At 39.5% G+C, this 16,438-nt stretch overlaps 1 protein-coding gene across 1 annotated transcript in view; it reads left to right on the top strand.

Annotated features, from left to right (window-relative positions):
- Nucleotides 1-16,438, top strand: part of kmt2ca (lysine (K)-specific methyltransferase 2Ca) — a 232,967-nt gene that overhangs the window by 116,851 nt on the left and 99,678 nt on the right. Inside the window, exons 13-15 of the mRNA XM_073864088.1 lie at nucleotides 2,738-2,845; nucleotides 3,007-3,821; nucleotides 13,917-14,093. Of these exons, the coding sequence (XP_073720189.1) occupies nucleotides 2,738-2,845; nucleotides 3,007-3,821; nucleotides 13,917-14,093 (1,100 nt within the window). The remainder of the gene's footprint in view (nucleotides 1-2,737; nucleotides 2,846-3,006; nucleotides 3,822-13,916; nucleotides 14,094-16,438) is intronic.

The following is a 16,438-nucleotide window of genomic DNA, read 5'->3' as shown; positions in this document are numbered from 1 at the left end:
ATACATTACATGCTGTACTGATGATGCTCTTCAAATCAGTGTTGTTGTGTTATGAGCGCTTTTTAAAAAAAATGCGAGTGGTAGTTTTACTGTATATCGCGTATAGTGCAGACAATTTGTTGCAAATTCATAAATATGAGAGAATACACGGTTGCTGTTACTACAGAACACATGGACGGGCATACTGCATCATAGGTAGGGAGAGAGCTCGGACACAGACTCACACCAGAACGGGTATATGTGGGAAACACTACTGCTAACCTTTCGTTAAGTCATGAACACGATCAATCGTCTTCTCTGTTATAACATCCGTGACTGTTGGCGTTTTCGCAAAAAAGAAAGTACACGGAGGAACGCGGAGTAAAAATACTTTTCACTGTTATGTGAGAGAGGCGCGCTGGCGCTGCACGTGAAACAGAGAGGGGATGGGCGCGCGCTGTTGAGGCGCTGACCGCAACGAGAATGAGAGGGAGGAGGGAGGCGCGCTGAGCGCTCGCTACAATGAATTAAGATGTTTTAAATAGAAAAATTAAAATGGGAATCATGAAATATCTATTTGTGGCGGACAGTGTTGATTCTGTGGTGGCCCGCCACAGATTAATCAATGTATGGGAAACACTGCATTATATGTACATAGGTACACATGTCCCTGATGTGTGCATTTTTATGTTTGCTTCGTGCATTTTTATGGACCCTTAAGGGTTATGGATTTAGTTTGGCATAGGACAAATGTATTCATTAAGTACAAAAGTTTAATATTAAAATATAGCTGCAAGCAATGATGGCGGGTCCTTGCACATCTTTTTATCGCTATACGGTGCCTCCAAGAAAACAATGCACGGTGGCCAAGTGCATCAAGTGGGTAAATATCAGTGGACTGGTCTCAATTACATAAATCCTCTAGGAGGAGTATTTAAAAGTTTATCGCATGTGATTTGTCAAAATATCCACCTTTATGACTAACCCAAACTTCCTGGCGCCTGTTGGTGGCGCCATGCTTGAGACTCACAATAGGCACATTGATGTGATCGGAATCTTTGGCTGAACAAAATGTCACAACGTCATCACAATAAGACATTTTTTGCCTTATATATTAGACACTTTCTGTTTCTCTGACTTTGCCATAAATTTGTCGCCTCGCCATGGCAGCACCGTTCGAGATATCAGAAATCCCTTCGCAATTTAGAAAGTCCAATAACTCGGCATCATGTTCACCATGTTTGATGTCAATCGCAAGAATTCCCTAGGATGAATTTTTAAAAGTTCACTGCATGCACTCTTTTGAAACCATCCAAAATGTCTGACTTCCTGTTGGGCGGAGCTAATAGGTTTGATTGCAAAAGTTATTTGGGTCAATAAGATCTATATACGTACCAACTCTTGTACATGTGTATATATATATTTATAGCTACAAACCCGAAGGTTGGTGGTTCAATCCCCGGCTCCACCGGACCAAGTGTCGAGGTGTCCTTGAGCAAGACACCTAACCCCAGTTGCTCCCGACGAGCTGGCTGGCGCCTTGCATGGCTGACACCGCCGTCAGTGTATGAATGTGGGAGTGAATGGGTGAATGTGAGGCAAAATTGTAAAGCACTTTGGATGGCCATAGGTCTATTCAAAAGCGCTATATAAATGCAGTCCATTTACCATATATTTGTCCGATGTGTGCACAAATGTTTGTTTTTGCATTACAGGGGGCACTACAGAGCCCCTCTCCTACGCCTGTGTTCCAGCCTTAGCCTGGTCCTAATGACGGACGACTCTGACCTCTGTGCCAAATTCCACGAGTTTTTGAGGATGTTAAGGAACCCAAAGTGCACACCAAGAGCTTAAATATGCCTGTTAATGAAAATAAAGTTGGACCCATTGCCATGGGAACAGCGTTCGAGTATTTAAAAGTTCACTGCATGAACTCTTTTGAAACCATCCAATATGGCTGACTTCCTGTTGGGCGGAGCTAATAGGTTTGATTGCAAAAGTTGTTTGGGTCGATGAGATCTGATGCGTACCAACTCTCGTACATGCGCGTACATGTTTGCCCCATCTGTGCACCAATGTTTGGTTTTCTATTTTTGTGTTCTCAAATACATTTTTTCCCTTTAAATTGTCAAAAACCCTTATCAAAGTTCAGTTTAATTATTACTTTCTTTAAATAAAAGATTAATTGTTAATTTGGGTTTCACTGCGTCCTCCTTTTCTTCCACGCCCATATTCCAGCCTTTGCATGGCACGCGATCCGAGTGGCACACGACTCTAACGTGTGTGCAAAATTTCAAGAGTTTTCGAGTATGTTAAGGGACCCAAATCGGTTTGTGTTGAAAAAAATAAAATAAAGAAATAAATTTGAGCAAAATCAATAGGGATTCTGGCCTGCTCCTCGGTGCTCGGGCCCTAAATATTGCAATGTTAGGTGCACTGTGTTAAATGACCTCCATTGGTGTTCTCTCTTGTACATGTGTGGTGAATTAAGTGCTGAGAGCAGGACCATCTCAGCAGAGTCTAAAGAGAGCAGGTCTGGTAAATATGTTGTCATGGTGATGCCTGTCACAGTGTCCTACGGGGCAGCTTTAATTTTCCTCTTGGTTGTTCAGAGTGATTAAAACCTGAATGGTTGGGGATGAAGCAAGATTGTTTTATTTGCGTACATTATTTACATAGTTTCATTACCTAGATTAAGTCACAGAAGTATACATTATCCCTGGCCCTGGTTAACATTTTTTTTATCTTTTCTGTCTAGATGTCTTCACTGGGGATGAGGAAATGAATGAGATAGAGAAGGAAGTGATATTTTTGCCAGAGGCCAGTGATAGTCCATTTCTTTCAGTACCAGAAGACTTTCTCTCATGTAAGTCTCTTAAGACTTGTTTATTTCAGTAGTACTATCTTCTAGCCCAGCAACCCTGCATGTCTGCAGCCTTTTCATCCTTTATGATGTTATGCAGTTTTGTGTTACATAATATTGTTTTCTATAGCCACAGAGCCCTTAAATTCCTCTGTGTTTTGCAGCTGCTGAACCTGCCCAGGAGATCCAAGTAACAGTCACTCTGACAGAGGGTCCCGAGCCACCACCATGCTCCTCCACTTTGGTGGGTGTACCCTTGGCCTCTACCAATACTGAAGACCACAACCAAGAGCAAAATCTAATTGATGCTTTGGAAAGGGGAAAAGGAACAGAGAACACACTGCCTGAAGCTGCAGAGGATGAACCTGAAACAGACGTTTTAAAAGCTCTTCCTGCTTTGCCGACCAAAGAGACATCCCCTGAGCATTTGCCAGACCTAAAAAAGGAACCCATGGATGTCTATCCCTCAGATCTCTCTGGTATGAAGGATGAGGAGACGGTGAATGTCCCAGAAGCCCAGAGAAATGTAAAAGATGATGAGCAGGTAACGAAACAAGACCAACAAGAAGACGAAGAGGAGGAGGTAGAAGAACCTGAGCTCAGTTCTGTTCTACCTGAGTCTGTTAGTGTCCCACTGGTTGCAGAGCTCAGTCCTACGGTGGAAATGGATACTACACCTTTCAGCGACCACAGCTTCTCAAGTTTCAGCTCTCCCACTGAGGATAAGAGTCTGATTTTAAAAAATTCCCCTGCACTGTCCTTTGAAGGCTCAACCAAATTGACGCGGTCCCCGTTTTCAACAGAGGCCTCACCCAGGGAGACATCTCAAAACCAGACTCACACCTATGGCCAGAACCCAGTCGGATACAGCCCCAGTGTGTCTAACACTACTTTCATCCCCCTAATGCCCAAAATAGGTATGGGAAAGCCAGCCATCTCAAAGAGGAAGTTTTCTCCAGGAAGGCCCAGGGTAAAGCAGGTAAATGTCTGGTTTTTGGCTATTCTTTCTTATTGGTTGTTAAAGACTCCTTATTTTGTGATTTCTTTCTGTCTGTTGTTCACAATTGTAGTCGATCAGCAATTACTTGCCTTCTATGTTCCTTAGTCACAATGATTTGTGCCAGAGCATAGTGTGTATTAATTAACATGGACAAACTCGTCCTGTTCTCTGTCTTGCTTGGGCTTTTTCTTGTTTATTATTTTCACCCCTAATTCCCCCACTGCCCTTCTCAAATACATCACTCACAGTGTTCTGGGAGAAATAGGGGTGGAAGTTGGCTCCTGAGCCAAGGGTTTATGGAACATAAAAGAGTCTTTTCAGGGGTGTGTTATTCCGATAACTGCTCACTGGGCTGGAAAGCACAGCACAAACCCATTTCCCCTTTGAGCTTGGTGCAGGGAGGATGCTGAGAACTTCTTTTTAAGGCCTTCTAAGCTGTCAGAAATCTAAATTAAACCTGGCATTGCAGCGGATTTGTACTTCATAAACTTTGAACCACTATTAATCCACACATTCTTGTAAAACAAAGATTACAGTGTGTTCTTTCCTTTTCAGTATTTGGACACATCATTGGATTGTTGGCCACCATGCCATTTCAGTAGGGCTGGACGATATGGCCAAAATTTCTATTGCCGGTATACTTCTAAATTTGATCGATACGTTATAAAACCGATAAAATGCCCACAACAAATGTTTGTACATACAAACTTCTGAACAAATGAATTTTCCAAAAGTCCATAAAGTCTCCTTATATAAAACTATTTAATATTTAAAAATCTTAAATTTGTATTTAGCCTTCATATAACATTTAAATTTAAACTCGCTGTCAAATAAACATAAGGCTTTAAGGCTCACCTGGAATATTAATAAGGTGCACCTGAACCATCAGTCAGTGATTAATGCTGTAATGCAGGGGTCTCAAACTAATGGATTTCTTTATTCACAGTATTGACTTTCATAGTTACATAGTTTTGATCAATTTGTTATTATAGTAATATGTGAAAATATGTGGCCATTATGCTTTCACACCGCTGCGTTTGCATCGCATACTGTGCAGTTTAAGAATAGTATTAGAGGTCGACCGATTTATCGGCAGGCCGATTAATTGGCCGATTTTTGGCATATTTAAAAAAACGGCTTTGGTCGATTTTGCGGCAAAATTAGGCCGATAAAAATGCAGGCGCATCTGCGGGCACCTAAGCGTTGTTGTAGAACTTGTGACGCTGCCTCTTGTTGCAAGCAGATCGCTCCCGTGTGTGTGCAGCCGTGCCTTGTTCACAAACAGCTTTAGTAAATGATGGCGGGATTGTGCGAATTAAGCAGGCAGTACAACAGCGCGACGGGCTTATGTCTCGCGGTGCACTGTCCGTGCAAAGATTAGGCTCATTTCATGTGATTAATTAGTGATGATGATCTCTGTTTGAGAGCAGAGCCGCGCGCGCACGCTTTCTGTCTTTAAACTGTCTCTCTGATTTTATTACTCAAACTGAATCGATGGCGAAAGGTCGGAAGACCAAATCATATGCACCGAGGAAATGTTTTTCGTGTTGTTACAGTAACACTTTGTTTACAGTTTTGCGCAGCTCAGCCTGGATTAGAACAGCATCCGATTTGCGAACTGACTCCTTTGAACGGATTCGTTTGAATGAACGGTTGAAACAACAGATCTGTCCCAACACTAAACTCACAAAACGTCACTGTCAGCACAATCAATCACTTATAGCGCCTCATGTAAATGTGTTTAGAAAGATTTGCCCTAAATAACAGTCTCAACTAAAAAACATAGACATTTACTATGTTAACTTTATGATGAATAAATAATTTATCAGGTCTACCAAATAAGGATTTTATCCTACAAAGCAATAAAAGCCATCGGCTGCCCTGATTTCTAAATATCGGCATTTGCCAGAGAAAAAGCCATATCGGTCGGCCTCTAAATAGTATAATACTGTACATATATACACTTTAATTGAGCGTGAGCTACTTTTAGTTAAAATAGCCACTAGCCATTAACTCTTTCGCCGCCAGCGTTTTTTAATAAAAGTTGCCAGCCAGCGTTTTTTCATGATTTTCACAAAAGTTTAATGACTTCCAGAAGATGTTCTTTAAATATATAAACATACAATATACCAAATGAAAGAACAGACCCTACCAGACTGTTTCATCCTTCCTTCAGTAGTTTTTTTGTAATCAGCTTTTGAATATGGGTAGGTTTCGGCAAAAACACCACATTTTGAGCAAAAAGCAGAGATAATTCCATTTTTGTGACGGACTTTTCATAGAGATCCCATTGAGAGCGATCTTTAAAACATACACGGACATGCAGCCGCTTGCCATAGGGCAATACTTCCGGTTTTAAAAAGTTGCGGAAGGGTGGATAATAGCTGTATTGCGGAAAGCCGGGATTACTCATCATTGGCAGGGAAGCGTTTTCTCTTGATTGACAAGATATCTTTTTAAATATTTACCTTGATCTGAGCGGTTCGAGACTTGGCTACTTTCCCTACTTTCCCTTGGCTACTTTCCCTACTTTTCCCTACTTTGCCACCTGAACACACACATACACACACACACAGAAAAATTATTTGATTCTACTGTGTGTGTGAGAGAGTGTGTGTGATAGAGAGTAAGAGAGGGAAAGAGTGAGAGAGAGAGAGAGGCTGTTCAGAGTTCAGACATGAACTGCATGAGCTCTTAGATATCTTTCTTTGTTTTTCCCGTTTTGAGATACAGTGAGGAAAATAAGTATTTGCAAGTTCTCCCACTTAGAAATCATGGAGGGTTCCAAAATTGTCATCGTAGGTGTATGTGCACTGTGAGAGACATAATCTAAAAAAAATCCAGAAATCACAATATATGATTTATTTTACTATTTATTTGTATGATACAGCTGCAATGCTTGGCTAATGTACATGCACTGTCTCCAAGGCATTCCCTCCCTCCAAGACATGCCCTCCAATGTCTGCAAAAAAGTCAGGGAGCATTTCCATGCATAAAAAATTGCATTTTTTACATGGTCAAAGGCAGTTATATCTGTCTGGTAGAAGGACTTTTTATAAAGGGTATTTCATATAGAAAAATGACAACATGCATTCTAGACAGATTGCGATGGTTAGGCTTGGGAATCGAGAATCGATTGGAACCGGGACTAGCTTTGCGATTTTCCCGGAATCGTTCAAAAGTTTAAATTTCGATTCCTAGTTTCGATTCACAGTCCGCCGACCGGAAAAAGAAACCGCTGAACACCAATGAAGAAGCGTCTGTTTCGTGCATAGGCACGTCGAATGTAATAAAGCACCTCGTTCATAGAGTAGAAATAAATGTGTGCCCCGTCTTTGACGCGCTGCGCCGACCGTCCTCTGCTGCCTCTTCCTCTGTCTCTGACCCCCAGCTTAGCACCGCAGTGACTGCACTGCAGTCCGTATCAAGTAAGTAAAACAATACATATACAATGAGGGCTCGCTAAATTTCAAAATCCCTGGTAGAAAAAAGAAAAACAATGTTAGTCTCTGAAAACAAATGGACTTATTATTTTTAAATTACTCGAGTTCGCGCTTTTTGCTGAGCACAAGAACAAGCGCGTACTTGTGAAGAGCGGACCCGGGGTGCAGAGGAGCGCGCATCTCAGACGTGAACACGAAAGGAATAATGGGTTTAATTATGCTTTCAGTTTCACTTATTGTTACGTGAGGATAGTATTCAATTCAATTCAATTCAATTCAATTTTATTTATATAGCGCTTTTCACAATACTCAATTGTTTCAAAGCAGCTTTACATTAATAGAAGCAGTAAAAGCACAGAAAAATGACAGATAGCACAACATAATACACAATAGCATAAGCTGTCAAATTTGCTGAGGCTATGACTCGACATTATGAACGAGCGTATTACTAATGTAACGTCTAGGAGAAGAAGCTAAATTAAGCCCAAGCAGGCTACCTCCCCGGGGTAAAAAAACCCCCTAGGAGAAAAAAAACAAAAACCCCGGGTTGTTGAGCCGAGGAAAAAAAAATAAAAAGTCCTAGGAGGGAAAAACCCTTGGGAGATATATATGTATATAAACACATATAAACGGATAAGGAGATTAAGCGGGGATTAAGCGGGGTTTAAGCGGGTTCTGCCGGTGGTCGTTGGTCAGGCATCAGCTGGGCATCACAGTGATGGACGACCAGTAGATCAGAGGTGAGTCGACTTTCACATCTACCGGAACTGGGTCTGTTTGTCCCATTGTCCTCAGGGTCGAGGACAGGACAGGGAGAGAAAAACAAAATCATATTAGCGTAGGGGCCGTTCACATGTAATGCAAGTGTCACACAGTGATGTGGTTTAATCAGTTTAGTTTCAGACAGACTAACTATTGCGGCATAATTATATTATCCACAGTTGAGGATTTTGCAAATTGGGGGCCCACTGCGACGGTATATATGGTAACTAAGGGTCACCTTCTGATTTTTAAGAGAAAGAGAAAATGAAACCTGTCGACCCGTTTGACTAAGGCCTATAACCCCACTGTCGTCGTTAATGCAGGTTCAGTGGCAAACGGGTCTATATTGCATGCTATTTACAAGATCATGAGAAAACGCCAACATCGCAACCTGACCATACGTGCCAACCCGTTTGACTAAGGCTGGAGGCCCCACTGTCGTCGTTAATGCAGGTTCAGTGGCAAACGGGTCTGTATGGCATACTATTCACAAGACACAAAAAAGCGCCAAAATCGCAACCCGACCATACGTGCCAACCCGTTTGACTAAGGCTGGAAGCCCCACTGTCGTCGTTAATGCAGGTTCAGTGGCAAACGGGTCTGTATGGCATAGTATTCGCAATATAAAGAAAGCGCCAAAAGCCCAACCCAACCGTACGTGCCAACCCGTTTGACTAAGGCCGGATGCCCCACTGTCGTCGTTAATGCAGGTTCAGTGGCAAACGGGTTTGTATGGCATACTATTCACAAGAACACGAAAGTTCCAAAATCGCAATCCGACTATACGTTAAGATAAGGTTTTTATTTATTTATTTGGTTGGTCTGTTTTATGACCGCGAGTGCTTTGTTCGGTACAAATAACTATTTCGAGTTAAGTACTTTTACTAGACAAATTATGCGAATGCTTTGTTGAAGAGAAAAGTTTTAAGTCTAGATTTAAAATTATCGACTGTGTCTGATTCTCGGACATCGGTTGGTAAATCATTCCAGAGCTTAGGGGCTAAGTAGGAAAATGACCTTCCACTTTTAGACACTTTTGATAGTCTAGGGATAATCAAGAGACCAGAATTTTGTGACCGTAGTGTGCGTGATGGATTGTATTCTGATAGTAATTCTCTAAGGTATGAGGGTGCTAGGCCATTTAAAGCTTTGTAGGTGAGTAGTGATATTTTAAATTGTATGCGATATTTAACTGGTAGCCAGTGTAAAGATGCCAGAATTGGGCTTATGTGGTCGTACTTTTTAGATCGAGTAAGTACCCTTGCGGAAGCGTTTTGAACTAGCTGAAGCTTGTTTACTTGATTTGCATGGCATCCCCCGAGTAGCGAGTTACAATAGTCTATTCTAGAGGTCATAAAAGCATGGATAAGTTTCTCTGCGTCAGATGTAATGACTGACAAGACGACGCCGTACATACTACTTAACAAAATCTGAGAGAATGCAAAAACATTAAAATATTTTTCCTATGATAGCCCGACGGGCAGAGCGAAGATGCATTTTGGTAACCCGACAGGAATTCGCAATAGCCCCGGGACGTCGGGCTAGCGATTTTGCGAGCCCTGAAAAGAATGCCTTGCGCCAACATTGAGCTAACAAATTAGCCCATGTATTTTTTCATAGACAATTTACGAGCTAAGAGTGCGAATGTTAGTTAGCCCATCAATGGGAGCATGGTAACATGTTCAAATACCTGCAGCAGCATCATACACTCATGTGTAAATGTGTTTTCATGAGGTTTTTAAAAATAAAGCTCTCTTGAGGAAAGTGTACCCCTGTAAAAATATATTCATAATTTATAATATTTATATTCAAGTTCATAGATTTGATATTTATATTGTAGTTGAAAACAGCCATGTGAGAAATGAATAATAAAGTGCATAAAAAGTCAAAAGTTTATAAAATTTAAATTGACGGAGAAGGTCATACTATTTCCTTCAGAAAGACCATTGGTTAGCTAGCTCATTTAAAATATACTAAACATTTTTGACCCTGCCTCTTAAAAGAATCTGAATCGAGAATCGATAGGAACCGGAATCGAAACAAGGAATTGGAATCGGAATCGTTCAAATTCAAACGATACCCAACCCTAGCGATGGTGAACCAAAACATTGCAACATTCCTAACTTGAGGACAAAGGTTAAATTTATGCCGGTGCCATTAAACTATTTGACAGTTAAACATATCAGCATTTTAGCAAACTTTGGCTATGGAATGGCAAAACTAACTAGTATTTACATCAATGGCTACATTGACAGTGCAACACTGTTTGTTGTGTTCTAGCAGATTTTGGAAAGCAACAATATGTTAAATTGCGTTTATTGGTACAAAAAATTGTGGTTTCTTTGGCTGTGGTTGCTTATCTGGGCACAGTGTAATTAAAAGGGTTGGAAACTATCACTGGTTCCAACTGAGATTTCTGGTTTGCTGTGTATAAGTTTGCTCATGAGTGTGTGCGCATGAGAGAAAGAGATTTTGTTGTGCAAATGAAGTTATAGCATTTCAGTGTTTTTCTGAAGTAACTTCTGCTGTTTCTGAGACATACTTTGCAGTCTGAATTTGCTAGAAGGTTCTTTAGAATTCCCTTGGGGTTTGCCCAAAGTTTCACATTTGAAAATGTATCTGTTGGGTAAACTTGAATAAGATTCCATGTTTCCAACTATGGCATATTCGAGCATCTCATGGGCACTCACCTAACACCTAACAGCTACTTTAGTTAAAGTGTGCAGCTCAGTTTAGTGTTTTGTTTCATTTGTTTTTCTTTTCAAAAGTCTGGATGTTTACTTTTCCCCAAACTTACATTGCATGGCTAATTGATTTGCAATTGAATGCATCATCATCAGTGTCATATTTTTTTCTTTTATAATACTTTTATTATTAAAATATTATTTAATGTTTCTGTATTCACAGGCATGTTGGCATGATGATATTGTTTGTTTTTAGTCCCCCTAAATTCACACTTTATCCACCCACCCTTTCTTCTTCAAGAGAGTAAATGTTTTAATAAGAATGTTATATATTTGTTATAAAAAATATTTTGTTATGTTACTTCATAAAAACTTTTGTTTAATGAAAAGGAATGTTCTGGGACAAATACAACTATAGCTCAGTGTCTGTTACATACTGTTAACTACTACTTAAAATACTTTAGGCTCGTCCCTTTCTTTGTAAAAACAAACAGAAGTCACGTTTACAGTACTGCACTTACAGTAAAGAAATTGTTTACTATTTATCTGTGCAAAGTTTAATCCAACAGTAGCACTAAGACGTAGTCTTACTTATCCCTATTCACACTACACACAACGAAAACGCAATTCACATGACTGTTCATGCATACTGGGCATAAGCGTAAAAATGCTTGCCTCTTGTGCATGTAGGCATCTGCACAATGGCTGTTGAAAAGGACAACAAAGTCAGCAAAGCCTGCAGGTCTCCATATTTTATGGAGTTTTTACTTGTTCTGCCAAACACAGAAATTGTATTTTTACTGTTTTCAGACAAATAATTTTGGTTGCCGAGATAATGATAGTAACGAGTGCTCTCGGCACATATTTTACTGTACATTCATCAAATACTTTCACATCAAATCCAATTAATCCCGGCCATCAGTCATTCGGAAATACCGCTTTGTTGCCAAAAATGTTTAAGGATTTTATTAAAAAATGCTAATTTACAAGAAATCATAACAGACGTGTTTTGAGGGTTTTGCATCTGAGCTTTTTATATACTTGTAACGAACCTTAACATTCCTTTAAAATGGTAGTTTGGGACAAACCTATACATGACAGTAAAACAAAGACAGAAAAGAGTATCCTATGTAGGGGTGCACCGAAATTTCGGTCGCCGAAAATTTCGGCCGAAAATGGCATTATCGGTTTCGGGCCGAAATAAAAAATCCAGCCGAAAATGTAAACCGAAAATGAATGTCAACCGCGCCCCTTTCATCTGTGCGCTAGCGCTCGGGTTTCACTCAGCCTTCACGGTGATCAGTCGTCTCCACCCCTCCCCTTCGTGCTCAAGCAGGTTTCACTCAGGGTCCAGCTGTTTGCACGCGTCTGCAAAGATTAAGCATGTCTTGATGTGTAAACTTTAGAGAGAGTCGCGCTATGTGTCTCTTACTGTAATCCATTAACGTACATTTGGCGAATAAAGCAATGAAACACAACGTAACGTTTTTATGTGGAGCGACTGTTGCGCTGTTTGGGATTCACCATCAGTCTCTGTATATGCATGCGTTTAAGTGCCCTTAAAGCCGAAAGTATACTAGGGACGTCCGCGTATGCGCGCCATCATTTTCGTCATCAGGAGGGTTCGCGGACGGTCCGTGCAGCCCAAAATTTGAGACCGCACGGACAGTGCGCGTACAGTCCGCGTACAACATCGCATGCGCGTGAAAATATTTAGACAGGACACTCCACTACAAACAATTATACAAATGAAATAGACAGCATTTGCACACATACTATCGTTTTTCTTCTTTAATTTTATTTCATCCATAAACAGAAAGCTGTGGAGCATGTTTGTTACCATATTGTTTGATTCCTGTTCTTTGTTGTCTTCTTGTTTGTTCTAAACTGTGTTTGCAATGGTGGATCGGTTTCTTTTCTTCACCTATCCTAATGTTTTAATGTACTGTTAATGTCTCCAAATTAGTGCTGCACTAGAGTAATAATTTGAATAGAGACGCGTTTAAAAAAAACAAGCAAACATAAATTCTCTCTGTTATTGACAGGGCACATATAAACAAAATTCTCTCCACAGTATTCTTTTTCTAATAAAAACATTTGTTTATGTTTGTATAGATTACAGTCAGATTAACCTACTGAAGTCTGTGTCATTAATGTTGATCAAACAACCCATGACAAAGAGACAAATAGCTCTAAAAAATAATAATATATTTAATTTATTGTGTTATGATTAATTTAATTTCTGTACCTAATGCTAATTTCAGACCTTATTAATGTACAACTTTGTTCTCTTTTATAAATGTTTGCAATTTCTTTATTGTTTATTAGATTTTTCCCACCTGCTTTTTGCTGATCCAAAAAATAATCTGATCTGTGCCTCAAAAACTGTAATGTGATCCGAACTGTGAGTTTTTTTATCCGTCACACACCCCTAGTAAAGTTAGCACACAGTGATAGCCATAAATGCAATTGTACTAATAATTGGCATAATAATTTATTTCGGTGTTTCGGTTTTTCGGCCTTGGTTTCCTTTTTTCGGTTTTCGGTTTCGGCCAAGAATTTTCATTTCGGTGCATCACTAATCCTATGACTATTGTTTTTATTATTTTAAAATGGTTTTATTGAAGTTATTTTATGAATGAAATGTATGATTTTGTAAATCAAGAAAGCCTATACACTGATTGTGTTGTGTACTGTAATTACACTAACTAACCCACATTAGCTAATGGGGTTAAAGGTTCCCCATGATGCTTTCTACAATTCCGTGTTGATCTTAAAAATCTGTTTGTTTTCATGCTGACATAATCACGCTTGTTTTATAAACACCATTAAATGAGATTGTTGCCATGGAGTTACTAAATCCTTGTGATCCCACCACCCCCGTAAATTTAGCGTCCTTCCTAAATAAGACTTGCATATACTAGTGCAGTTGACCCGCACTAGTTTAAGTAATTTTGTTTCAGAGACAGTAGAAATTTTCTTTGTCGCTTGTCATGTTTCAGGAGTTTGTCCCAAGCTTCTCAATATCACACTTAATTTACTTGGCCTGATGCTTTTTTCTGGATGTATTGCATTCATTTTACAAGCTTGATGTCTTGTTGCTGGCTTATGTTGCTGCATTTTGTCGCCACTCATTTTCCCCTAACCATGAATGTATTACCCCTTTCTCCGCCACTCTACCTCAGGGTGCATGGAGTAACCGTAGTGCAGTGAGTTCGCCCTCCTGGTCACCAGAGCGCATGGAGGCCTGGGACAACGCTAAGACCAGGCCGCTGCATGGGCTGCCCATCTGGACCGTAAGATTGGTAAATGATGGGAGGGTGGAGCAGGGTTTGGTCTCTACAGGGGACTGGGCTTTTAAGGTGGGTGTGAGTCATTAAATATCTACTGGTCTAGTTTCTTAGGTGAAACTGAAATGGTACAGGAATTATATGTAATGAACAGCAGTGATTGTGCCCTAGTTGCGATCTGTGCTGTTGATTTGGTTGCACCATATTGGGATCTTGTTGCATGAGTTTTTGTTTTGCAAAGAAATCATGTAGTATTCAAGGCCATAGTTTGAGGATTTAACCCTTTTGATTTTCATAAATTAAAAGCAATGGTTGGCTAGTCTATACAAAAGACAAGAGAGCTTTTTTGCAAAGAGTGAACAGAATATTGGGAACTCTGGACATGCTTTTTTATTTGTCTTAACACAGTGCTTATGGTATGAGAAACAGCAGGAGACACCAAAGCTGCTGAAGATGCCTACCTGACCGAACTGTATACGGATAAAATTTTTTACATGTCTAGTATTTTGTTTGTAGGAATAGGGACCACGTTTTTGTCCTATAAAGAGCTGCTTTAAATGAAAATGTCCTTCAAAAATTTTCCGTCTTCTCACTAACAATAAAATGTCAAGGTTTGTCAGGGTGTTTAGTTCAGTTCAGGTTGCTAACATATTGACTTTTTTGAGGGCGATCGCACATTAGATACCAGTCAATTTAAACAGATTCAACTGTTGTGTTAGTTTGCCTCACCCCATTTTCCTGTTTGAATGATTGCCTAGTTACATTTGCTTTGTTGACCTAAGGTCAACAAAGGAAATGTAACTAGGCAATCATTTAGTTGGTTTAAGTGTACTTTGTGAAAAATATATACAATTGAGCAGCTCAGATCCAAAAGCCGCTAAATGCCACCTCAAAAATGAGGGTTGGTGATATTAATCGAATGCTCTCTGCATGTATTATACGTTTATTAAATACTTAAATCAGCTCAGTCCCGGGCTCAGGCCATTTACAAATTTTGGTTTGTTGGAACAATCTATTAAGATAAATGATCATTAAAAAAATATATATAACTTAAGTTAAATGAATTGTGAATATCATTTCATGTTTTATTTAAATTCCCTGGTAGCTAGCATGTTAACAGTTATTGCTTGTAGCTTTGTCACACAAGAAAGTTAAAATGCATGCATGAGACACCAGTTTACAAAATTTACTTTCAACTAATTGTAGGAATGTCTTATCAAAATTGTTGTTTTCGTGTATGTATAAACAACAAATTAAGAGGAGTGCCTTCCTCTACCCTAATCTATTTTTCCCTCTCCATAATTCATTTCTGCACAAATTAAACTAGACTGTACTGTATAGGCGAATAAGTGCGGCAGCTTCCTTAGACAGGAGATGTCAACTTCATTTAAAGACACTGCCTGAGTAACGCTGCTTGGCTACAGTGAGGTAATTACCTGAGAGGAAGTGGGAATTGGGCCAGAGCTTCAGCCTGGATGCAAACGCAACGTGACACTTTCAGAAACCAGACAGGTTGGCAGAAGTTTGAGCTGAAATTTGATCTTCAAGTCAGTGTATTGTTCAGGGAGCAGATCTAAGCCTCAGAGGTTCAGTTTTGGACACGGATGGATACATTTGTACAGTATCACAAACACAAATGCACTTGGACTCTCGCACCTTGGAAAGTTTTCTGCCATGTCAGGCTGGGTTGTAGGTGGAATTAGTGCTAAGCAACATAAGCATCTTCATTCTGTGACAAAATCAGTCAGGCAATGGTGTAATTTGCTAGCTACAGAGCCTGGGTGACATTATGATGAAAATGTTAGTATTTTTCAGACTTTGAGAGATGTAATTTATACATCTATGTACTGTATATGAAACAATGAAAGTGAAAAGTTAACTTTAGTGGAGGAAAGTTTCTATGGAGGAAGGGAGATTGCAGTGGAAGCAAGACTTTTCTTGGATTTTTCTATTTTTAAATACCAGTAATAAATATTTTAATTAACAGTTTAGCAAATTTTAAATCTTGTTTATCAGTACATGAAAACAGGTAATGCATGTTAATTATGCAATTTAAATATGCATTTACAAATATATAATTTGTAAAAAAGAAAGTAATAGGTGGTGGTGCCAAGTTGGTTGCATTTTTAAAAGTGACAATGCAATTAGAAAGGCGATCTGTTGGCAAAGACCAAGGAGGGATGGAATAATGAGACATCTAAATTAATTGGAATTAATTATCTAAATTAATTCAATTGCTAGGTTTCAGACAGTTTTACAAAATTTTACTTATTTAAAGGAATAGTCTACTCATTTTCAATATTAAAATATGTTATTACCTTAACTAAGAATTGTTGATACATCCCTCTATCATCTGTGTGCGTGCACGTAAGCGCTGGATCGCGCTGCGACGCTTCGATAGCATTTAGCTTAGCCCC

The sequence above is a fragment of the Misgurnus anguillicaudatus genome, chromosome 25 (genome assembly GCF_027580225.2).
Source record: "Misgurnus anguillicaudatus chromosome 25, ASM2758022v2, whole genome shotgun sequence".
Classification (NCBI taxonomy): domain Eukaryota; kingdom Metazoa; phylum Chordata; class Actinopteri; order Cypriniformes; family Cobitidae; genus Misgurnus; species Misgurnus anguillicaudatus.
Note: the sequence above shows the minus strand (reverse complement) of the source record. Positions and strands in the feature narration are given on the sequence as shown.